The sequence below is a fragment of the Belonocnema kinseyi genome, chromosome 6 (genome assembly GCF_010883055.1).
Source record: "Belonocnema kinseyi isolate 2016_QV_RU_SX_M_011 chromosome 6, B_treatae_v1, whole genome shotgun sequence".
Classification (NCBI taxonomy): Eukaryota; Metazoa; Arthropoda; class Insecta; order Hymenoptera; family Cynipidae; genus Belonocnema; species Belonocnema kinseyi.
This window is the reverse complement of record NC_046662.1, coordinates 31,097,366-31,123,320: the sequence shown is the minus strand read 5'-3', so window position 1 is coordinate 31,123,320 and position 25,955 is coordinate 31,097,366. Positions and strand designations below refer to the sequence as shown.

The 25,955-nt window shown below is 24.3% G+C and overlaps 2 protein-coding genes across 2 annotated transcripts; one reads left to right on the top strand and one right to left on the bottom strand.

The window, feature by feature from the left end:
* The first annotated feature begins 861 nt into the window (after nt 1-861).
* Nucleotides 862-1,813, top strand: LOC117174262 (late histone H2B.L4-like). The gene is made up of 2 exons (XM_033363177.1): nt 862-1,074; nt 1,481-1,813. The coding sequence occupies exons 1-2, from the start codon at nt 970-972 to the stop codon at nt 1,730-1,732; spliced, it is 357 nt and encodes a 118-aa protein (XP_033219068.1). The 5' UTR covers nt 862-969; the 3' UTR covers nt 1,733-1,813.
* Nucleotides 1,814-5,012: 3,199 nt separating this feature from the next.
* LOC117174671 (prisilkin-39-like) lies at nt 5,013-23,396 on the bottom strand. Its single transcript, XM_033363964.1, has 4 exons — nt 23,348-23,396; nt 20,146-20,378; nt 8,065-8,487; nt 5,013-5,596 (listed from the first exon to the last, which is right to left on the bottom strand). The coding sequence occupies exons 2-4, from the start codon at nt 20,376-20,378 to the stop codon at nt 5,584-5,586; spliced, it is 669 nt and encodes a 222-aa protein (XP_033219855.1). The 5' UTR covers nt 23,348-23,396; the 3' UTR covers nt 5,013-5,583.
* Nucleotides 23,397-25,955: the final 2,559 nt, after the last annotated feature.

The window sequence follows — 25,955 nt, the reverse complement described above, 5'->3', positions numbered from 1 at the left end:
ATCTGAAAAATCTCTATCCCATCCACACACTACTCCTTTCCCCTGCCGAGTGAGTCACGCCTACCCCGAAAGGGAAATGGCTTAATGGTGTAATAATATTAAGTTCTAAATTTCTTTTAGGCTGCCTTAAATTTGTATTAACTTTGTAATTGCTTGAAATTTTCTTTTTCTGAAATTGTTAAGAAACTAAAAATAACCATATTATTTTTCAATTTTCTCTTAGAGTTGATTTAAAAAAAAAAAAAACTTATTTGACATTTTCTCAGGAATCTTAAAACAAAATTTATTGTCCTGAAACTTTTCAGAATTCTTAAAAATCTTCTTTCTCAATTTTCTGAAAAATAGAAAAAATGGAAATTTTAAAAGTTTTAAAGTATTTTTGATTTAGTTCTAAATTTTATAATGTCTTTTGAACTTACTACATATTTTGTAAACTTTGTAATATTCTACAATATCGAAATTATTTTTAAAACTTTTCGAAATTCTTTTTTGAAATTGTCTGAATTATTTTTTTAAATTTTCTAAAACTTTTCGAAATTTTTCTCAGTTTTGTCTTGGCAAGAATTATCGAATATAAGAGATCCTTTGGAATTTTCCCATGAGATTTAAGAAAATTTTATTATTCTCTTGAAACCTTCAAAATTATTTACAGGCTTCTGAATTTTTTCCGAAATCTTAAACAATCTAAATTTTGTTTTGTATAGTATTAAAAGCTCTTTCAAGTTTCTCTTAAAATTGATTGAAAAAAAAACATCATTTCAAATTTTGTCTAGAATCTTTTTCAGAATCAAAAATCTTCTAACTTAATTCATTGACGATTTTCGACTTTTTTGGTTTCAAAAACAGATGACGGAAGTCGAGAGAGCTCTGCTTCAACTTACTGACGCTAACTAATTTTGAAAACACAGTTACAGATCTTCCAAATATTTTAATTGCCATATTTTTCAAAAATTCGATTATCCTGTAATAATGGGTCGCGGTAAAAAAGTATTACTGCAGAAAAAAAGTTCTGAATCGTCGGACAAAAAGCGAAAGTTCAAAAGGAAGCAAACCTATTCTACCTATATTTACAGGGTAAGAAAGAAACAACAAATAATTTTTTATTATTTTTCAGGAAATAGAATACACTTTTCAATAATTTAGTAAGAAAATCATTTAAAAAATATGAAAATTTGACAGTTTTTGGTTAAATTTTGTGGTTATAAACTTGAACCTCAATATTTTTGTTTTTTGAAAACTGCTCAGAAGTGTGCAATTTAAAAAATATTTAGCTAGGATCTTAACTTTTTATTTTTTAAATTATGTTTTGAATGAATTTTATCGATTAATGAATTTTTTATGTTTTGTTGTCACTTGAGTGAAACAATTTTTTTAGTAAATCGAATGAATGTAGACCTGAGTTCGATTCCCAGCGGATCGAGAAAGGGTTTTTTTTCACAGCCTAAAAATCAAAAAAAAATTTATAAATTAATTTTCTCAGGTTTTGAGGCACATCCACAATGATTGTAGGATTTCGAAGCAAGCTATGGCAGTAATCAACAGTTTTATGAACGATATGTTCGAAAGAATTGCCTCAGAGGCTTCACGATTGGTTCGTTATAGAAAAAAGGCGACCTTGTCATCTCGTGAAATTCAAATGGCAGTCCGTCTTCTTCTGCCTGGAGAATTATCAAGACATGCTATTTCAGAAGGTAACAAAGCAGTTGCAAAATACAACAACGCTCAAGAATAGGGTTCAATCATTTACAGTATCAAGTTTTTATATCAAACAATTTTTTGTAAAACACGGAACCATTTTAACGGGATTTAAAATAAAAACACATAGTTTTCATGCTACATTTCCGGATTTGAAAATTAATTCTTATTTAATACTATAATCTTTAATTCAAATATTTAATAAATTATTCTACTTATTTCTATATTGTCTTAGAATATTTATCTCAAATCAAGAACTTTAAATTTTTGCTATAAAATTTAAACTAAATCAAATAATTAAAATTGTCAAGAATCTGGGGTTCAAAACTAAATCAAATTATTATTATAAGCAAATTTTTTGATATGTTCACAAGTGAATATGAAATCAAACTATTTGTTTAAAAATGCACGTTTTCTAAAGTTGAAAATTCGTCTTTTTCGTAGAAAAGAAATTTCCAGATTGAAAGTTGATCATCACTATTACAAAATTTAACTGTACAATTTATAATTATAAAATTATCCTTTTTCAGAATATTAAACTATTTGGTGTACAATTTTCTCAGTTGAAAATTTATATTTTGGTTAAAAATTTATCGTTTTGGTTTATAATTTAATTATTTTAGTTGAAGACCCGTCATTTTGCACAAAAATGTATCACTTTGGTAAAGATTTCATCTGCTGTTTTTTTAACATTAGTAAATTAAATTTTCTTGTGCCAAAAATTGAACTATTCAGTTGAAATGTTATGTATTTTGATAAAAAATTGTTTTTTTCTTGTGTGCAGAAAATGAATCTTCGTGTTGAAAAAATTATCACTCTGTGGTTGAAAGTTGAACTATTTTGTTCGGAATTCGTTTGCTTTTTTTGTTTCGCAATTAATTTAAAAAAAAAATTAACTCTTCTATTTTTTAATGAAAATTGCAATACTCTTGCAGAGAATACAACTATTTAATTTAAAATTGATGTTTTCTTAGTTGAAAATACATTTTTTTTTATAACTATTCTTTTTGGTTTAAGATTAAATTATTTCAGTTAAAGATTTATCATTTTACAAGAAACTTCATCACTTTGGTTAAAAATTCAACTATTTATTTAATGTTAGTTAATTAATCTTCTTTTGCTGAAAATTAAACTATTTGTATAAAAATTATTTTTTTAAGTTGAAAATTCATGTTTTTCTGTTAAAAATTCATCTTCTTGATTTGAAATTCAATTATATAAGTTCAGGATTCATCATGTTAGAAGAAAATTTATTACTTTGGTTAAAAGTTCAAATTTTTTAAGATTAGTAAATTGAATCTTCTTTTGCTGAAAACTCAATTATTTGTGGGAGAATTTATCTATTTTGAATAAAATTTGTCTTTATTTGTAAAAAATGAATCTTCTTCCTTGTAAATTCATTACTTTGGTTAAAACTTCAACTGTTTTTTTTAATGTTATTAAATTGATCATTTTTGCCAAAAATTCAACTTTTTGTCGAAAATTCAAATATTTTCTTTAAAATTTATGTTTCTTAGTTGAAAATTCATCTTTTTGGTTTGAAATGCAAGTATTGAAGTTGGAAATTCATCATTTTAGACTAAAATGCACACCTTTGGTCGAAAATTTCGATCTTTTTTTTAACATTCGTATTTTTTTAGTAAACTTCTTTGCTAAAATTTTTTTTAATTCTTCACTTTAGTTGAAAATTGAACCATTTTATTGAAAATTTAATTTTATGGTAGATTTTAATTTTTTTAAGCTGAAACTCTTACTCTAATTTTTTATTTAAATTTGATACTTTTCATTAAAAATGTATCTTTTCTGGTTAAGGATTTAATTATTTGGTTATAAATTCATGTATTTTTATTCTTCGATTATTGTTTATTATTAATGCTATTTATTGAAAAATTCAAATCTTTTAATTAAAATTTCACCTTTCTTTTGGATTAATTCAACTATTTCTGATTGAACGAAAAAATATATTTTTTGGTTAATATATTAGCAATTACATTTTTAATTTGAAATTCTTCTTTTCTTTAAGAATTCATGTTTTTGGTGTAATTGAACAATTTTTCATTAAAAATTAAAATCTTTTCTTGGTGAAAGATCAAAATGATTCTATTGAAAACATTCTACTCTATTCTCGCTTGACTGAAAAATTTTCTTGGTTGAAAATTCAACTCTTTTCTTGCAAATTTGTCTTTTCGTTTTAAAAATGTATCTCTTTTGAAAGAGATTTGATCTCTCTTGTCAAAATCGCAACTGTTTAGTAAAAAATAATTTTGGTTTTGTTTAAATAAGAACTATTACGTCTTTCTCTGAGATTTCATCTTTTTGTTTAAAACTTAAATTAAAGTATTTTCGATTTAAAATGTAAATCTTTATTTGCTTGAAATATCAACTGTAATATTTGTCGTCAAGAATTATTCTTTTTTTTTGTCGAGAATGCAAATACTAGGTTAAACTTTAAACTCTTCGTTAAAACTTAATTTTTTTGTTAAAGTATTCTTATTTTAGTTTAATGTTTATATATGGTCTTGGAAATTTTACTGTTTTGTTGAAAATTTAACAATTTTTTTGAACATTAATATTTTTGCAGAGACAATTCATTCCTTTGGATTAAAAATTCAACTAAAATCTATTTAAAAATTCCCTTAAATTTTAATCTTTCTGTTACGAAATTCGACCATTTGGTCACAAATTTATCTTTGTGGGTCGAGAATTCAACTATTTCGTTCAAAAAATCGTCTCTTTTCTTAAAGATTTAAATATTTGATCACAAGTGCCACTGTTCGGTCTATAATTAATTTTTTTTAATTCAACTAGATTTTTAAAAACGTATCTCTCTCGATTTTTCTTGGTTATTTTACATTCGTCTTTTTAGTTCCGATTTTTTTTCTCAAAAATAGAAATTCAAAATTCAATATTAAATCCCTTTTTCCTAAGTAAAATATTAAAAATAAAATCTTCTGACTCTAATAAATATTTTTCTGTTGATTGAAATTTATTCGTAATAATTTTTTTGTCTGAATTTCGAAAACTCGTTTGTAGCCGGAAATATATATATATATATATAAATATTATTGTGCTAGGAACCTTGAATTATATTGCCTGCGGCAAAATTTGCAGGATGTTTCCGCAATCGAATCGTCATTAATTAACATAATTTCTTAATTAAATTTTTTTTAATTTGAAATATTAAATTACTTCCTCATAATTCCATTAATCTAGCCTTCAGTGGGCATGTCTCGAACAAAAAAAATGATTCCGCGATTTTGAATATAATAGAATATTTAATAATCACAATTACTATTCTACAAATAATTTTCGACACGTTTTGTTAAACAAAGATTTATTTTTGTACAAAAGTCCTTAAAATAATAATTACAGGCTCACCATTTTCACACAAACCCTTTCCATTCCATTCAGTTTTTTATATAATTTAAAGCACATTTTCAAATTTTGGATTTTTATATTTAAATTATTATAGAATTTTTAATCTACAATATATAATCGCGCTACTTTTTTTCATTTTAAAATTCTTTGATGAATTTTATTTCTAAGACACAGATTTATTTCTATTTTGGTTTAATACATTTCCTGCCGTTTTTAAAAAAGGAACAGAAAATTTAAAAAATGGCACAGAAAGGATTATTCGTCCAAATTCTCTTCTTATGAAAAGGTTTTTAAAGCTTATAAAAACCCTTTAGTCAAATTATTATTAACTTATTCTATTTCGTGAGGTATGAAGGTTAAACTTCCAAAAAGGAAGCTTTTATTAGATAGATGTCTTCAGCAAGAATAATCATTTTTTATTATTTAAAAAAATTATTCTTGTAGAAATTCCGTCAGTTGTTCAAATTGTAGATTTTGGTCCATTTTGTAGTGGCCTTCGACCCTTTCTCATCAGTAGGTATATCTTGAGAAAAAATAGTTAAGATTAGAAAATTTTTAATTATATCCGTAAATATATGGTATCATAATAATTACTATTTATATAATTTTCAGATGGGTTTTAAGATTGATCATTTTTAAAGACTAGAAAATGATCACACGCGCAATTTTTGTCTCTATCGTAATTTTTAAATTGAAATATAAAATCGATATTAATATAAAATTTTTGTATTTCATATTATCTAGTATTTAGTATGATATTGTCTAAAAAATAAGAAAAAAGCAAGTTCGATGATTTTTTTATTTGATTAAACTTAATCAATTAATTAATTCTAAAAATAATGTTTCTGGTGAGAAACACCAACGTACTTTGTTACTATTAAAATATTGAAAATATTTGTTAAAATCTAATTCTTTTTCTTAACAACGGCAATGTTAGTAAAAAAAAAGCTAACATGACTTAACAAAAAATTCGACGATTATTAACTTGCCAAAACTTTATTGGCCAATGGCAAAGCATTTTTGAAATGGTCCTTGTTTTTCATTAAAAATTCGCCTTTTTCTTGAATTATCAATTTTCTTAATTTATCAAAAGTTCTATTTTCAACAACTAAAATTTTAAAAATTTAATTTTTAACTCTTGAAAATTCCTTTATCAAATTTCCTTAATATTAAAGTTACTTTAATTTCCAATCGTTGAAGATTGAAGTGTGAAAATTGAAGAAAGTTCAATCTGCAATAGTCGAACATTCGATTATAAATTTTCTTTAATCTTCAACAATTGAATTTTCAACTGTGGGAAATGAAAAAAATTTGGAAATTAAAGAAAATTTACATTTCAACAGTTTAGAATTTAACTTAAAAACATTTAATTAATGTAAATGAAATCATAAAAACAATAAAATTGAATATTCCATTTTCAACTGTTGAAAATTAAAGAAAAGGGCGAATTTTATATTTAAAGCAAGCGTTTAAAATGTTATGCCTGCATGATTTTACATTCGAATTTAATAAATAATTATTTCAATTCATAAAAAATTGATTAAAGTCGTTTTTATCAAAAATATTTTTCTGTTGCTAAATAATGTTTTGGGAATTTAATAGTCATCCATTTTTTTATTAGTTTAATTTTTAACAGTCAAATTTTCAAAAGTGCAATTTGAAACTATTGAAATTGACAGGAAATGAAATTTCTTATCATTTGAAAATTCAATTTTGAAGTTTGTTTAATTATAACATTATAACAGTTTAAAATTTAACTTTTGTGAATTGAATTATTGCAAATTAAACTACTGAGAAATTAAGAAAATTGAACATTTTAATTCTAACCGTTCAGAATGCAAGAAAAATGCAAATTTCAAAATAAAAAGAAGCGTTGAAATGTTTTCTTTACATGATTTTACAGTAGAATTTGATAAAGAAAATTTTTAATATATTACAAAAATGGAATAGCCAGTTTTTATAAAAGATGTTTTTCTTTTGTTATATAATGTTTGGGAAATTTAATAGTCATCCGCTTTTTCTCTTAGTTTAATTTTCAATAGTTAAATTTCCAAAAGATAAATTTCAAACTATTAAAAATTAAGGAAAGCTGAATTTTATTCAGTTACAAATATTATTTCGAATTTTCTTCAATTTCCGGCAATTAAATTTTTACCTGTCGAAAATGAAAAGAAAAAAAGTTGAATTTTCAACGATTTTATATTTACATTCCAAAAATTGAATTGTTTAAATTAAATTAAAATTTTAAAATTCAGAAAATTAAAAATTCCGTTTTCAACTTTTGAACATTCTAATAGGCGAATTTATATTAAAGCAAAAATTCAAAATGTTATATTTCCATATTTTTACATGAAAATTTAATAAATACACATTTCAATTTTTAAAAACATTGAATAAAGTAATTTTTCCATAAATAGTTTGATATTGCTGAATAATGTTTTGGCAATTTAATATTTATCCAGTTTTTTTAAGTTTCATTTTCAACAGTTGAATTTTGAAAACTAACATAACCTAAAGTTGTTGAAAAATCATAAATCTTTTTTGTCATCCAATGATTTCTGAATAATGATTTGAATTTGCAAAAAAATACACTAAGACAATCCAAAATTTTCAAGTCTCTAAATTTTATTATTGAAAAAAATCATTTGATTTCATTTGAATTATTTTAATTTTAAAATACCAATTTCTGGTGAAGTGCACCAACATAACCTAAAGTGGTTGAAAACTGTAAACATTCTTTGAAATTAAGTAAATTTTTTTCAAAGTGCCCATGATTCTCGAATTTGTAAAAACTAATTAATTTTAGATAATCGAATTTCAAAATGTCTCTATTTTTGAACTGATATTTTTAAATTCTTGAATTTTCAAATTTCTAAATTTAAATTTGTCCCTCCAGAAAATTTATTAGAGGTTCGTTAGTTGATAATTAGTTTAATTACTTAACTTTTCAACAGTATTTTATTTTTTATTTGTAATTGTTTATTAACTTACCCTCCATTACTGTATCCTTGTCCTGAGGACCATCCTAATCCACCATTAGCATTCGAGCTCGCTGTTGCAGAAATTCCGGCAGAAATGGGACCAAAATTGCCGGCTGCATTCCAGGTATTGGCATTAGTAGAATAACCATTGTATCCATTCCATCCAGAACCACTTGGATATCCAGAGTTCAAACTTTGTCTTTGATAGTAAGAGGGTCTTGTGTAATATGGATAAGAATTTGTATTATAGCGCGAATAGTAGGGGCGACTGTAACCACCGTATCCTCCGTATCCTGCGTATCCTCGTCCGTAACCTCCGTAACCACCGTATCCCCCATTTCCTCCATATCCTCCATATCCTCCATATCCTCCATAACCTCCATAACCTCCATAACCTCCATAACCACTGTACCCTCTGTTTCCGTATTTGTAACTAAAAAGAAATATTTTGTTACATTTTATATCAATTTTTATCAGTCTATTTGTAAATTATACAATCACAATGGGAGACCACACCCTTTGGATTTTTTTTAATTGATTATCCTTTTAGTAAAAGGCTATTACCGAAGTTGTAAAATCCTAAATTAATTAGATCCGCTTTATAGCAATTTTTGAGAAAAATTACTTTAAACAAATCCACGTATGTTAAATGGGCCTCGATACGTGAGTCCTTTAACTCCCGGTTAGATCAGGCGATAGCACCCCGAGTAAGTAACCGGAAAGTTCGGCCTCGATTCCTGTTGCTGGAACTTTTATTTTATTTTAATCAAGTCAAAAAATTCACTTTGGAAAAAATAATAAAATGAAATCATGTGCTTAAAAATAGAATATAAATAAAAGACCTTTTATATATTTGTATTTCATAATACAAGACTTACTATTCTTATATTTATATTTTAAAATTAAAGTGATGACTGATAATTTTAACAACAAATTGCAGAACCAATCATAATTTTCTAAGCAATTTGACTTGCTCTAAATGAATTTAATAATTAATGATAACCAAAAAAATTTGAATTTATAACAAAATGAAAAATTACCGCCAGCAGGAATCGAACCCGGTCTTCCCGGTTACATACTTAGAGCATCACCACTTGATTTAATTAAAAGAGTTCAAAGACTCACGTAACGTGGTCTATTTAACGGGAGAAATCCCCGTCAAGAAAATTTTGTTTGAATGAAGCAAATTTTATATTTGACATATGATAAAAAAATGTTTTCCTTGATTCGCAAATATTATTAGAAAAACATTCTTTTAATTATTAAAATATTTTTTATTCAACCAAAAATGTGTCCAATTCATATGTAAATGGATTATAACCAGATAAGAAAATGATTATGTGATTTAAAATAAATTTTGGGTGTATATATTTGAATAAAATTGCATTGCTAATAAATAATAACACCAGTACATAAGCTAGTGTCTGTTTAAACGACAATTTTTTTATTTTTAGTAGCTATCCAATGACTATAAATGCACAGTTTTAAGTGATAAAAATTGGAATTTACAACTTCATTTGAAATGTTCAATTTTGAATTTCAACAGTTCTAAAATGATTTTAATCATTTCAATCAAGTTTTAGGCTTGAATTAAGGAAATATGTATATTTTTATTATCTTAATATTTACGTTTTAGAAAGTGTAAGTCGTTAGTTTTATCTTTATTTTCTACAATTTTTTACAAATTTTCTTGTACAAATATAAGATTCTTCACCTATTATGACTTTCTTTTTTAATAATATAATTCTTGAAAAAATTTAATGTAAAATATAAAGATGGGTAAAAAATTAATGTTTTTAGTACAAGAATTATAAAATAAAAACTCTGTGTGTACATAATTACTTAATTTTGAATGCTTCAAATTTTACAATTTTCAGTGAATAAAAAGTACAATTGTCCTGAAATTTTTAAGAGTGGAATGGTTATCATATACAATTTTCTAATAAATAAGATTTTTAATTCAAAATAAGAAAAAAATTTCGTGTCTATGAAATTTGAAAATATGCCATTTTTAATATTCAAACCTAACATTTTTTCATTGAAAGTGCTTTCAGTTCATTAAATGCCTAGAAATTTAAGAAAAGTTTAAAAAAATTTCAGGTTCAACTAAAAAGAAGCAAACATTTTTTTAATGAATAGAATTGAGCAAAAAATTCAAGTAAATTCAAAATAATTCACCGAAAACTAAAGAAATGAAGAGACTTAAGAATTTTTTTTAAAGAATTCAGGATAATTTAATAAGAATTCAGGTGAAATTCCAAATGAATTTAGATGAAATACAACCAAATTTATAATATTCAATATATTTTTATGAACTTCGTGAAATTATTAATAGTTTGAAATAATATAATTGAAACAAAAAGTTTTAATTACAAAATTTCCAAGTGGAAAATTTAACAGAATTGAAGTTAAATTTAAAAAAACAACAAAGAAAATTGAATTAGAGCAAATTTTGAAAATGTAAGAGAATTTAAAAGTATTCTATAAACTTCATAAAAATTAAAGGTGAACTTTAAAAGAATATAATCAAATTGAAAAAATTCAAAAACATAAAAATATCTATTGAGTCCATTGATGAAATAGCCTTAAAATCCAAGTAAGTTAAAAAGACTTCAGGGTAAATTAAAAGAGAAAAACCTAAAAAATAATACATCGAATCGGAGAATTTAAGCGAAATGAAAAAAATCAGAGTGAATTGGAAAAATTCCAGAGAATTGTAAAAAATGAAGAGTAGATTAATACGAATTTAGGGTAAATTTCAAATAAATTTTTAAAAAATTCGAAATATTCCAATAGTTTCAGTAGCACTAGAAAGAACATAGAGGAACACAAGGGCATTGCAGGGAATTTAATTGATTTCGTACAAAATTAAAATTGGCAAAGGAAAACTAATTAAATTGGATATAACAAAATTTAAATTTTTTTTTAAATTATCATTGAATTAAGATAAATGGAAATAAATAGAATTATGTTTGAATAAGAATTTGATAAAATCCATATAAGAATTTGTGGTGAATTTAAATACCTATATGATGAATTAAAAAAAAAAAGAAAATTTGGAAAAGATGTATTGAATTCAGTGGATTTCAAGCAAATATCAAAGAATTAAAAGAAAATAGATAAAATTTAATACATTATTTAAAAATGTTTAAATTATATTTCAGATGTTTTTCAGATTGTGAATTTTATTTTAATCAGACGAATATATGAGAATATAAAATTTTAATATCTGATTTACAGGTGTGTCAAACTTTGTTACGCTTTCGATTTTCTTTGTTTTCCTGTTACACACACTTTCACTTATGACCCTGCTTTATTTGGCTTCCCTGTTGACAGTTTGATAAAAAAAGGTTGGCCTCATCATTAGTAATAGACAAAAACTTATCTATGATCTTTTTTGTGAGTACAAAGCAGAACGTTCGTAACTACTTGTTAACAAGTCACCTCTTTTCATCTCAATAATATAAGGAATAAGTGACTCTTTGAAGTCTCATTATAATTTTCCGCCACTTAGTCTCAGAATTTATAGGTTTTATTTTTATTTTTTTTTTTCACGCGCTATTTTATAGTTATGACAAAATAAATTATACTATCAACAATCATTTAATTAATTGTTTGCTAGAAGTTTTATAAAACTTCAAGTAATTTAAAAAGTATAGAATGTGAAAGAAAGATAGTGACTTGCTCTTTTACGAATAAAAAATGATTTCAAATAAAAGTAATTAGGATTAGCGTGCTAAGTAGGCGAAAATTTACTTCGCAGTAAATTCTCAGTAAAAAATATTTCAGGGTGGTCTCTGAAAACAAAAACAAGTTTTTTGTATTTTCCTGCTCAGCAGATATTTTTCCAGATCATTTATATTAACAAATTACAACTTTCAAAAATAAGAAATTCTTTCAGCCAAAGTTTAAGCACTTAACCACAACATTTATTCATCAGAACTGTTCTGCATTTTAATCATTTAAAATTGGTATTAACAAATTTTTAATTCATGAATTAAAACTTATTTTGGTAATTTAAATCTCTGTAATAGTATAACTTTTTAAATTTTTTGTCGAGTAAATTTTCCAATCACTTTACATGTCACCTTCGAGGTCATCTACTTAATATCATATAAAATTACTCAACTTTTATTATTTTCGATCTGGAATTCTTGTAAGTTTCAAAAGCTTGATTTTCAATTAAATTTTTTTTACATGGATTAATATTTATATATATTTTTCATTTTTGAAAATTGTTTCGTTAAAAGGGAGGAAAATTTGATTTTTCTTGTTTTTGTATCACATAGAAGAGGCAATATCTTTTTAACATTGTTAGTGAGTGGAATGAGGTTAAATTTTGCATTTTTTAAATAAGGCTTTAGATGAAAGAAGGACATTGTTTAGTTTAATTTATGCTGTTGAACTTGTCATTTTGAAATGTATTATATATATATCTGAATTCATCTGAAATCTGAATCATCGTATTTCCGTGAATTCGTGTAATTTCTGAAATTCCAAGGATTTCAAAGCAATGCAAATAATTCAGCAGAATTTAGAAGAATTGAGGGAGAACAGGCTTTTCAGAGTATTCAGAATATTTAAGAAATTCCGAGGAATTCAGAGAAATTTATAATATTTCAGGCATTCAGAGGAATTTATATAAATAGAGAGAATTAAGGCATTTAAAATAAGTAATTCACAAATTCAGGGAATTCAGAAGATTCAAGGAATTTAGAAATTTCAAATATTTAAGTGTTGCAGAGAATTCAAGAATTTCAGAGAATCAAAGAATTGGAAGAATTCAAGAAATTCAAAGAATTAGAAGAATTCACAGAATTTGTTAAATTTCAATAATTCAGAATATTAAAGGAATTAAAATAAAGTATCAAGAATTTCATAGCATTTGAAGAATTTCAATAATTTATAGAATTCAGAATATTCAAAGAATTTAGAGAATTCACAAAAATCGATTGTTCTATTATATTGAGAGCGATCGGAATGTTTAATTGATTTCCGAACATTTAGGTATTTAACAAACTTCAGGAAATTTAAGGAATTCCACGAATTCAGAACTTTTTCCGAATTCAGGAAATTCATAATATTCAAAAAAAATCAGGAAGTTCAGAATATGCAAGAAATTGAGTGCATTCAGAGGCTTTTAATGAATTTAGATCATTAAAAAAAAATTTAATGTATGAAATTGACAGAATTTAAAGAGTTTAGGTAATTCAAGGAATTTTAATAATTCAAGGGATTCAAGAAATTTAAGGAATTCGAGGAATTCAAGGAATTATAAGAATTCACGAAATTAAAGTAATTTAGATAATTCTCATAAATCAGAGAATTTAAATAATTTCAGGAATTCACGATATACAAAAAATAAACTATATTCAGGAATTTAGGATAGTCAAAGAACCCAGGATATTCAAGGAATTTGAAGAATTGTAGAGAATTTAGAGAACTATAAATATTTCGAAGTGAAAACGTTTAAATTGTTAGAATTCAAAATAAAGATTTATTCAATTTTAAAACGTTTTTGAATTAAAATTGTTTACTTTTGAAAGTTTATTTAAGTATAATTGTGAACATTTGAAACTTGAATTAATTATGTAATTAATAATTACTTTTACAAATTTTTAAATTATAAAATATAATCATTTTCGAGCGATATCATTTTGAATAACTTAAAAATGAAAATAAACCATTTTTAATATTTCGATATTAGATTATTCGACTTTAAATGCTTTCAATTCAAAGCTTTTTAATTTTTAATAATTCTAGTTTGCAATAGTTTATTGTTGAAAGATTCAAGCTGAAATTCAATAACCAAAACAAAAAATGTTCAGATTGATGTACAGCACCAAAAATATATTTATTTAAAAAATATAATTTAGCAATTATTAATTTTATTTTTTGTACAATTTTAAATATTTGAAATTGATCTTAAATAATTTCATCTATAATAAATTGAATATTATTATTTTTATGTTGCGCTATGTTCTGCGAAAACGTTGAGATTATTATAAATAATTTTATTCGTATTTATGTCTTAAATTATTTTAATGCTGTTCATATCCGTCTTCTAAAATTTACCTGAGAAAAGTTGCTCTGACTGGTAAAAGATTTTCAAATTAAATTTTGTTATCATTTTCTTTTTGCACGATATGCTTTTAAGTTTAAAATAATAAAACAAACCAATTTAGAGAAAAACGAATTTAAAAAGAAAAGCATCTTTGCAAACCAACTATATGTTGTGAACGAAATTTATTAGCTGCGAGCACTTGTCGATTATTAGAATTAATAATTTTATCGGATTTCATTGCAAAAATTGTCTCTATAGCGACGTTGATATCCTTCCACCAAGAATATTATTTTTAAAAAATTTCTTTGACTGACAGAAAAATACGTAAATTAAAGTTTGCTAATTCATAAAAATTGTTGAATTATCCAATTTATTATGTAAATTGAAAAAAAGTACCATGACTGGTTACATCATACAATAAATACGTTGATACAACTGGCAAATTAGTTTCGCTATAAGTCGTTGAGTATATCCCCCAAACAAAATTTGTTCGACAAACTAATTATTTTCTTTGAATGTAGATTCAAGAGGTCGCTGAACTTTGTTCTCCGATTTTTGTCAGTTTTTGAGCACGCGCCAGTGTTTTATGTAAGATATCTCGTAAGTGGCACGCAGGGGTTTGGCGTTTGCACATAACATTAGTAAATGAAATATGCGAACTCGTTATAGGTTTGCCGAACTCGTTGCGTCATTCAGCCTATTATTCTGGGCTTCAGCAAATATCACCAAGGCCCTTTTCATCATTTCAAATTCAAGATAGGTACGTTTTATCGTTCTTTAACAATCTTTTGACTGAAAACACTTAAGGTGCATCTTCTGAATATTAATTTTGAATTTAAACTTGAATGGACTTAGGATAAGCAGTGTAAGGTTTTTTTACTAGTGTTAAGAGTTTTATAAACCATGAAAAAAAAATCTTCCCCACCTGGGTTCGAATCCCGAAATCCAGAATTACACATCCGGGAGCGTTATCCGATTTCGCTACCCAGACATACGAATCATAGCTTTAATTTTGTTTTTGTAATTTGCTAATTGAATGCCATTTGGTTTCAATTTTCGTTTGTAACAAACAAAATAACTATCAGTGAATATTAATTATTATAAAAAATAGCGCGTTACGCATGCTTTTTACGTATTTCTTATTTTAATTTTTTTTAAATTGATTTTAATTTCAATCGGTTTTCAATATTCTGAAACTTCTATTTTAATATAAAATTTTATTCCAACTGATTTATTTTGCAGATTCTGGCAATTTAAAATTCGGCAAATTGCTTAATTTGAATGTTTATAGCTTAACTTCTTATAATTTTTACAAATATTTTTGAAAAAAAATCCACCTTGCATTATTTTTTATTAGTTTAGCATTTGTGATTTACAATTAAATATTTCCAATGTAAACGATGTGAAAATTATAATTCTTACATTTCGATGACTTTGAAGATCAAAAGTCAAATTCTGAATTCTTAATGTATTAAGTTCAAGAAATGTTTAGTTTAAATCATCATAATTACAGCAATTTTAACTTTAAAACTTAAAAACTCCAACATTTTTCATTGTAAGTCTTTCAAAATTAGAAACTCTTCAATTTCAAACACACCAATAAAAGTTCTTAAATTTGGATAATATCAAATATCAAAATTCAAGCTTTTTTTTAAGTTTTCAAAATAAAAAGAAATTTTGAATATACATAATCAAGATTGCAGATTTTTTGCTATTAAACATAAAACTTCTATCACTTTTAATTGCTATTATGTGAATTGAAAACATTGTTTTTTTATTATTAACCATTCCCATTTCTACAACTGAGTTAAAAATGAACATTCTTCAGTCTTGAAGATGAATAAATAAAAATTCTTGAATTTAAAAAATAAAAATTTAAGTTTTCAATTTCACATTTTCCAAATTGCATAAATTACGAATGTAAATTATTAAAATTACAGAATTTTAATGATTTTTTGTTCTTTTGAAATGCTTCGAATTCTTTTAAACTTTTTGAAATCCTTTTAAGTTCTTTCAACTTCCTTGAAATCAACTGAATTCCTCCGAATTCTCAGATGTATCTGAATTCCTTAAATTCGTAAAATTATCTGAATTTTTAGAGCTCCTTTAATTCTAAACAATTCAAAATAATTTAAGGATTCAGAGGAATTTAGAAGAATTAAAGGAATTCTATGAAATCGTGGAATTCAAAGAATTCTGAAAATTTGAAGAAATTCGGGGGATCTAGAAAATTCAAATTTTTTTAGAAATTTAGTGAATTCAAAAAAACAAAATGATTTCTCAGGATTTAGAAAATTGTAAATATTCAAGGAATTCAGGATATTTAATGATTAAAGAATGTTCTGAGAATATAAAAGCATTTAGGAAATTGAAGAAGTTTATAAAATTGAAGTACCTTAGGAATTCATAATATTGTAAAAATTCTTGGAATTCATCGAATTAGAGGAATTGAGAATATTGAAGGATTTCAGGGAATTAAGAGAAATCAAAGATTTCAGAAAATTGAAAGAATTTCTAGATTTTCACAAATTTCGAAGACACAAGAAGTTTAGAATATTACACAAATTCAGGAAAATCAGAGATCAAGGAATTCAGAGAAATCAGGAAATTCAGAAAATTAAAAAAATATTAAAGCACTTCAGGATATTTCAGGTAAAAAGTAACTATTTAACAAATCGTTGGTCTTACTTTGTTTTTAAACCATAAAATCCAATTATTTTTTAACGATACGATTCTAAAATATTAAAAAATGAAACCAAATAATTTTTAAAGTTGCTACATGCTTTCAGTGCAAGATTGTTTAATTATAAATAATTCCAGTTTTGAATAATATAATGTTAAAACCTTGAAGCTGGAAGCTGATTGGAAGATTTGAAATAGGAAAAAATCATAAAACTTTTACAACATTTGAAATAATTTATTTTACATAAGAAAGTGAGGAAGTAAAAGACTTGACTGATGCTTGAAATTAAAAAGTTTTAATTGTAATAGATTTGATGAATTTATTTATTTTCACTGAAACTAATATTAGAAGTAATACATTTCAAAAGTCTCTTCTTTATTCTTAGTATTTTAGTATATAAAAAAATATTTTCTTCAACACTAATGTATTTCTAATCTTTGAAGCCTTAAAAAAATAAAAGAAACAAACATTTAAAAAACAGCATAGAAATAATTTTTTCGAACAAATTTTTTTTTTTTATTAATCCAAATTTTCATCTATATCCACGAGAATAGTTTTTTGGTTCAAGAAAATTTGTCTGCTGATTGTAAAAAAAAATTATAACGCTTTCGCTTATGCTTGCGAATTGAACCAAGTTTGAGAACTCTTTCTGGTATTGTCATTTGGTGAAGTCAACCATGAACTGAACGATCCTTGAATAAGAATGAACTTTTTTTGATGAAAATTTGTACGCTATACATGATCAGCTTACTTATGAAATTCGTCTGGGCGAATGCAGGTTGCAGTAACGTCCAATCATACTCAACTTAATCAAATTTTTTCCCTAAAATTCGCATGCAAGTCGCGCACGAATTTTTTTGAATCTACAAAAAATTCAATGCGTTTTTTTCTTAAGAAAACAAAATAAAAATTACTATTTATGCATTTTATTCAGAATCTTCAATATTAGGTGAATCGAGTTCAAACTGAATATATCTCTTAACCAAAAGCCCTAGAATACGCACAAAAAATTGATTTTTAAATATCACCCTCATAAATCTGTTTTGTAGGATCACAAAGAACCCATAAGTAACAAATTTTCATTTTGCAAATTTTTGGCGTTAATTATGATTTTTTGCGGTTCTTTAATCAAAAACTGATTCAGATATATGAAATATTAAATTCGGTTAGGAATTAAATCTTTAAATAAATTGTTTAAACAATTTCTTGTTTTTTGTATCAATTTCCTTTTAAAATATAGCTATAAGGGCGCGTTTTTTTACAAATTATTCAACTTCTTTTAAATAAGACTAGAAAGTTGCATTTTTTCTGAAATTTTTCACTTTTCAATTAAAGTATAGAATATATAATCAAAGTTAACAAAAATAATTTTTCAAACAATTTATTATTATTTTTAAGAATATTTACTTTAAATACTTATAAAAACCTTTGATTTTTTCAAAATGTTTTGCTTTTTGTCCACTTTTGACTTAAAACAAGGTGATAATTATTATAATTTATCAAAATTAAATGTACATACAAATTATTATTGCTTGTAACTATCTTCTCTTAAATTAATGCTAGAAAGTAGCGCGTTTTTACAAAAAATGTAGCTTTTCTTTAAATTTTCTGTTACAAAATAATAATAAATATTAATATTTATATCGCTTTATACAAAAACGCTTTTAGTAACTACTTCGAGGAAAGTTATATTCAACATGATGCTTTTACAAAATTTTCAACACTTTTCAAATATTTGTTTTATCTTAGAAAAATATTTTTACAAAAAAGAAAGATATTGTTCAAAAAATGATTCTCTCTCATATTTATTAATTAATTGTGCATGAAGAAATAACAAAAAATAATAATTTATTAAAATGATTATTTTGATTATTATTATTTTTATTATTAGAATTTCAGAAAAACTTTAACTTTTTAACGTTATTCGAAGAGAATGATATGAAAAATAATATTAAATTTTTTAAACTACTTCTATCGTAATGTAAATTAGTTATTACCTTACTCTTATCAAAAAGCGTACAAAAAATGGAATATTTTAAGCAAAACTGCAACTTTCCAGCATTAGTCTAAAAGAATAATTTTTAAAATAATAATTAGTAGTTCAGAGAAATGTTTCTTTTGAATTAATTTGATTATTGTCTCGTTTCAATTAATAAAATTTGAAAACTCTGAATATCTTTTATTTTTTTATTTAAAAAAATTAGGGTCAATATATGTATGAAAATTTTTAAAAAATCCAAGGCATTTTTGGACCACTATAATCTTAAATAATTCAAATTCTGTTACTCGTAAAAATAATTATTTTCAATCCTGAATTATATTATTTTTAGAGATTTTTATTTTATGCGTAAAGCGTAATTTAGTTCACGGCTTACAGAGAAGAATACAAATTTTAAAGTCGCCTAATATTTTCTGGGAATGGGGACAAAGAAAAGAGCGAAATTGTTATGTTTGGTCCGAAATCGAGATCAAGATAATTTGATCTTATTGTGCAAGAAGCCGAACTACAAAAGGATGAGTCTATTACTATTCTCATCAAATTTCGTAATAATGATAGAATTAAAGGCTTTAAATTTTTTGTTAAGAAAAGAAATTTTCTTAAAACTGTGTGAAGGAGGTTTCAAAATTCTAATTTTTCAAATACAAATTAATGTAAATATGTATTTTTTAAATATGAATATTATTTCTGACAAAAATTGTAATATTTCATCCTTAAAAATCTTCAATTTAAAATAATTTTTTTAAAAATAATTTTAAATAATAATTTTAGGACACTTTTAAATAACACTCAGAGCACAATTTTAAATAATATGTTTAGGAAATTTCTAAATAATGCTTATGGGTATTTTAACGTCTCTATTTTTACTTAGAAGTCAAATAATTAAAAATTTAAATGCCTTCAAAGTAAAACAGTATTGCGGGTTTTGAATTTTCAAATAAATTTAGATTAAGGACATTAAAAATTAAATAATTGAATAATAATTTTAGACTTCATAAAATTTTTCAAATTACCTTGCGTTTAGAATTGAAAAATTTCCCAACCCAAGAATATCCAATTCGTAGGCTTGCCTTGATAGTTTTAATGTCTAAGATTTGAAATTTCAATCGTTTCAAATTATTATACAATTAAAAAAAAAATGTATACTTTTAGAATCAAACTTTTTAGGGGTGGTTAAATTCCAATTTGGCTACCATCAAAATCTAAAATTTCGATATTTAACTGTTTCACTAATTAATAACTTCAAATTCGAAGCGTGCAAAATTAATTAAATTAATAATAATTACTCGAAATGAAGATTTTAATTAACGATTTCAAATGAACATAATTAATTATTTTACGTTACCCTTTCACTGCTCCAACGCCAAGGCCAAGTCCAAATCCTAATGCTCCAACACCCAAAATTTTCTTTTTAAGAAGAAGTGTCCTCTTTTGCCTCGTCACAGTACCGTCATCCTTACTTAATGCTAAATCACTATTTTGAACATCAAATTCGCTAGTTTTCTCTTGATCGATTTCTTGAGCAAGAACGATGACAGCCGAGCAAAGGACAACCAAAAAAAGAATTTGGCTCTTCATCTAAAAACAGAAGATAATTTTTTAACAAATATCACTAATATTTAAAACTCAACTTTTTAATTTTCCCTCGTAATTATTGATATAGACATACTTGACAAGAACTTCAATTTTTTGCATTAAAAGAACAATTTGTCACATAAATTTTTTCTAAAGGAATAAAATTAGAGGAGGCAGTGAATTTTGAAAACATTAAGAAATATTCAAAATAGGTTTGCACACTTAAAAAAAATTAACAATTAGAATTGATAAATTTTTTCGAATATTTTTTACTTTTTCTGTGTGTTTTGGTTTTGATATTTAACGAAATTATCTTTATAACTTATGATTTAAAAAATTTTCTGAAATTTAAGACAATTTTTTCATTTCGTATTTAATAGAATAATTTTTTTGTTAGTTCTATGATTTTTCGAGAATGCGTTAAATTTTTAAGCGTAGAAATACAGTATCAACAAATTTCTCGACATTTTTTGGTGTCCTTTCCATTCTTAAAGTCAGAACATTTTTAAATGAATTTTTTAGAGTCATATGAAAATAAATAATTTCATCAGATAAGAAGCTTAGCATTGTTTAAATTTAGCATATTTATAATTTCTATATCTGAGTCTTGTCGATTTTTTCTGTTGTATATCTATGCCTAAACACTCCATATAAAGTTTATAAAAAATTTTAAACCAGACATTTGAACAATCCCTAAACATAAAATTCCTGACACTAAGAAACTCCAGGAGAGAAAAATATTCAAAAAAACCAAAAAAAATCTCGAAATTATAAGATGAGCAAATTATAAAAGTCTCGAACGGAAAATTTTTGGCAGAAAATTTTCAATTATAAAATTCATGAATTTAAACCACTCAAGTATTATTTTAATAAATATTCTTTATTTATTATAAATAGAACATACCAACATTTTTGCACAGATTTTTAAAAAATATTATACACTTAGTGTTGTTTATTTATTGTTGAATTTAAAATAACAATAACGGAAAAAAATATATTTTTGAATCGAAAATTTTATTTAAAAATCTTGATACTATTTCAAAAAAGTACAAAAAACAAACAAAAAGATGGATTTTTAACCTAAAAGATTAATTTTCGACTGAAAGACAAATTTTTCACAAAACTCGCCAATTTTCAAACAAATAATTATATTTCGATCTAAAAAAAAAATAAATTTTCAAACGAATAACCGAATTTTTATTAAATAAGTTAAATTTTCAACTAGAAGATTAAATTTTGACCGAATACTTTAATTTTAAACGAAAGTGTTTTAAATAAAAAAAATTTAAACAAATTGTTTACAATAAAGTTAATTTTAAATTGAAATGTTTAATTTAATTCAATTTTATTTTTATTTTTCCAAAAGACGAATTATCAACTAAGTAGTTAAATTTTCCACTAACAAAGATACATATTCAACCAAAAATTCAATAGTTCAATTTACATTTTAAAAAAAGTTATTTAGAAAAAATGAATAAAATTAGTTAAATTTTCGACAAAAAGGATTCATTTTAAACTAAATAATATCATTTGCTACAGAAAGGATTTAATTCCAAAAAACAAAACCAATTTTTAACACAAAAGTTAATTTTCAACTAAACTGTATAATCTTTAATAAAAGATCAATTTTTAACCACAATGATTAATATATAACTGAAATAATTGAATTTTTATTTGAAAAAAAATTAATTTTACAGTTGATTTTTCAACCAAAAAGATGAATTTTCAACTAAGAAGATTCATTCTCGACAAAAAATTACAAAAAACTTTATCGAAAAATGAATTCTCATTTTTTTAAACAGAAACAAAAATTTAGAGATAAATCAGTGCAGAATTGAATTACACTAAGTTTGTTTGGAAATTTATTTAAGATTCGGAGAAAATTGATAAAACTGATATTTAAATTTATAAAAATTTAATTTTCAATGATTTTTGTTGGTAATTTAGAAAAAAATACTCTGTACATTTGCAAACAACATGTACCAACCAGAAATATATTTTTCCACTCATTGTTATTTTTAATTGAAACAATATTCTAAAAAGACTTGAAACAATAAAAATAATTATTTTTGATAAAATAGTTGACTATTTTAATATTGAAAAAACAAATAATATTGTTAAAAAAAAACAATTTCATTAACTGTTTAAATTCCGAAAATTTATAGTTTAGTAATTTTATAATTTGGCAATCTTCTGTTGGGAATGATGCTACTCATCAATTTACAATTTCGATAATTTTTCAAATCCTTAAAAAATCTTATACTTCATTATTTTTATAATTTTGCGAATTTTCCAATTGGATTTATTTCCGAAAATTAAAATTTTTTGAAAGCCACAAAATAATATTTCTATAACATAACAAATTAAAATTTAGAAAATTCTCTGTCATTCCAATTTAGATTCTTGGGTCTTGGAAATTTTTTTTTCATCGTAAATTTGTATGCCTGGAAATTTTTTAGGTACCCAAAAGAAATATCCTATTTACACAGGTGTTATGATTTTTTTCCGAAGAAGGGGATCAGTTAAATAAGATGCATCACTTATAAAATCATTCATAAGAATCCACAAAAAGTTAAGAAAAAAAATGATGTCTTTCAGAAATAAAAAAAATGGAACTCCACAAAAATTTTAAATTTTGCAAACAAGAAATTTTTTAAAGATTTTTTTAACGCGATTAAAAAAGTTGCATATGTATCGAATCCAATATAATAATACTATTTTAGGATCCTAGTTCGCCAGTTTTTCGTGTTGTAATTATTTCGAATACAATTTTCTATTTTCGACTTTTCCAGATCCACAAATTTTTCAGGGCAACTAGACACAGTCGATTTTAATACACTATTATTAATTTTCACATTTGTGCAGGAAATAAATTTTTGATTTATGTCTAAATTAATTAAAAATCTGTGCACCAAGTAATTTTTGAAAATAATAAACGTTGTATGTTTTTCGAACCAAAATTTTTCACGCACCTTTGTCGATAATTTAAAAACACAGTAGACAATGGTCGAATTTTGTCGACAGAACACGATATATGTGACGATTTGTTAAAATGATCTCAGTACTTATACCTAAGCTTGAGAAGTCTCCCACTCAGGATAGGTGACATCCATGTGGGTATTGCCCCCCTCCCCCCGTCACGGTTTTTGTGTCTCGCGGATGTCTGAGGAACTTTGAAAACCTTCAGATTGCTAAAAGAAATTATTACTTTCTCACACTCTCAACTTTGAAGACAACGGAAGCCTCTCTTTACTCCCCCCCCTCCTTTCTCTCTCTCTCTCTCTCTCTCTCTCTGTCCACACTTGCACCTCACAGCCGTCACAGGGCCTGACTTTGGACACGCCTCGATAATGTCACCCAAGGCACAACTAACCAGTGTCAAGAAAGACTTGGCTAAGACTTGCTAAAACGAATTACAAACAAAAAACCGGGATGTCAAAAAAAATCCATTCATAGTCATAAAACGTCTACTGAGTATGCTGTAGACTGCAACAGTAGGAAACGGCAACTAGTTTAAAAGGAATCAGTCTTCAAAATTGCATAAGAATTATAATTATTGTGGAATTTCACTTTCAAAGGTAAATATTAATTTTTTAAGTAGAATAGTAGAATTTTTAACTAAATAAGATAAATTTCTAAAAATTGGATAGTTCAATTTTTAAGCAAAAAGATGCAATTTTAACCCAGAAGATTAATTTTCGATTGAAAGACAAATTTTTCACAAAACAAGCGAATTTTCAAACAAATAAATATATTTCTAACTAAAACAAGATAAATTTTCAACCAAATAGCCAAATATTTAGTTAAATATGTTACATTTTCAACTCAAAGATTAAATTTTGACCAAATACTTTAATTTTATACAAAATTGTTTTATATGTAAAAAAAATTGTTTAAAAAAAGTTAATTTTCAACTAAATCGTTTAATTGTATACCAAGAAGATGAATTATTAACTAAAATTAATCATATTTAACTGGAAAAGTTCAATTTTCAACCCAAAATATGCATTTTTTTAAACAATGAATCTTTAAATGGAACAGTTAGATTTTCAACCTAGAAAATTAATTTCTGTCCAAAGACGAATTTTGAACTAACAAGGATACATTTTGAACCAAAAATTTAATAGTTTAATTCAAATTGAAAAAAAGTTATTCAGGCAAAATTTTTAAAAAAAGTTGAATTTTTAACCAGAAAAATTAATTTTTAACCAAATACTTTAATTTTCTACAGAAATAATTCTATGTTTTACAACAAAACAAATTTTTAACAAAAAATCTAATTTTAAACTAAACTGTTTAATATTTAATGAAAGATTAATTTTTAACCACAATGATTAATCTAAAACTGCAATAATTAAATGTTTATTTTAAAAAATGAATTTTACAGTTGATTTTTCAACCAAAAAGATGATTTTTCAACTAAGAAGATTAATTGTCGTCAAAAAGATACATTTTTAACAAATTCCGGGAATTTTCAAACAAATAATTTAATTCGTAACTAAGATTGGTTGAAAATTGAATAATTTCGTTAAATTTTGTTTAAAAATAGTTTTTTAAACTGAAAATGAAACTATTCTACTATTGATTGTAAATGATTTGTTTTTAGTTGAAAATGTAATAATTTGTCTCAAAATGTATGTATTTTGTTATACATTTGTCTTTATATCTGTTTCTTGATCGTAAAATTTTTCCAGGCTGAGGATTCAACTACTTTTTATAAAAAATGGGATTTTTGTGATTGAATTCTTTCTGTGCTTGCTTTACACTATTTTTTTACACATTTTTTTACAAATTTTTTTACAAATCTCTTTTGGTTGAAAATTGAAGTAATACTTGGTTAAAAGCTAAACTTCTGTTGGGTTGGAATACAATTATTACTTTCTGGTCGGCAGAATATTTATAATTTTAGTTAAATATTCGATTATTTAATTATAAACTAACTTTTCAATTAAAAATCCATATGTTCCATTTAAACATTCTACTTGTTTATATAGAAAACTCGTCTTTTTGACTCTAAAATTTAACAATTTTATCGAAAATTGAACTATTTTGTTAAAAATTCATTGTTTTTTTAATCAAATTAAATTTTTTATCTGAAAGTTTAACTATTCCATTTCCGATTGAGAATGTATCTTTTTAAAAAATGTTGGAAATCGAACAGTTTGGTAGGAAATTTTTGAATTTGGTTAAAAACTCGTCTTTTCGGTAGAAATTAATTAGAATTTTTTGTAAACTCATCTTTTTGTTTAATGATTAAACTAATTTGTTATAAATTTATCTTTTCTAACTGAATTGATTCGTTTATGATTGATTTTTTAAATTAAAACTTTCAATTATTAGTTGTGAATTGATCGTTTTTAGATGAAAATTCAATTATTTGTTGGAAAATTGATTTATTTTGTGGTAACTTCGTCGTTTTTTCTAAAAACTTAATGTTCTTAATTGAAAATTCAATTATCTAATTAAAGCTGAAACTACTGTGATGAAACTACAAATATTAAAATTAAAATTAAAATTAAAATTAAAATTAAAATTAAAATTAAAATTAAAATTAAAATTAAAATTAAAATTAAAATTAAA

Excerpts from the sequence above, each read along its gene's own strand:
- LOC117174262 (XM_033363177.1), top strand. The coding sequence starts at position 970 with ATGGGTCGCGGTAAAAAAGTATTACTGCAGAAAAAAAGTTCTGAATCG. Across the intron at positions 1,075-1,480 it reads ATTCTACCTATATTTACAGG|GTTTTGAGGCACATCCACAA; the intron begins GTAAGAAAGAAA and ends TAATTTTCTCAG.
- LOC117174671 (XM_033363964.1), bottom strand. The coding sequence starts at position 20,378 with ATGAAGAGCCAAATTCTTTTTTTGGTTGTCCTTTGCTCGGCTGTCATC. Across the intron at positions 8,488-20,145 it reads GGCGTTGGAGCAGTGAAAGG|TTACAAATACGGAAACAGAG; the intron begins GTAACGTAAAAT and ends ATTTCTTTTTAG.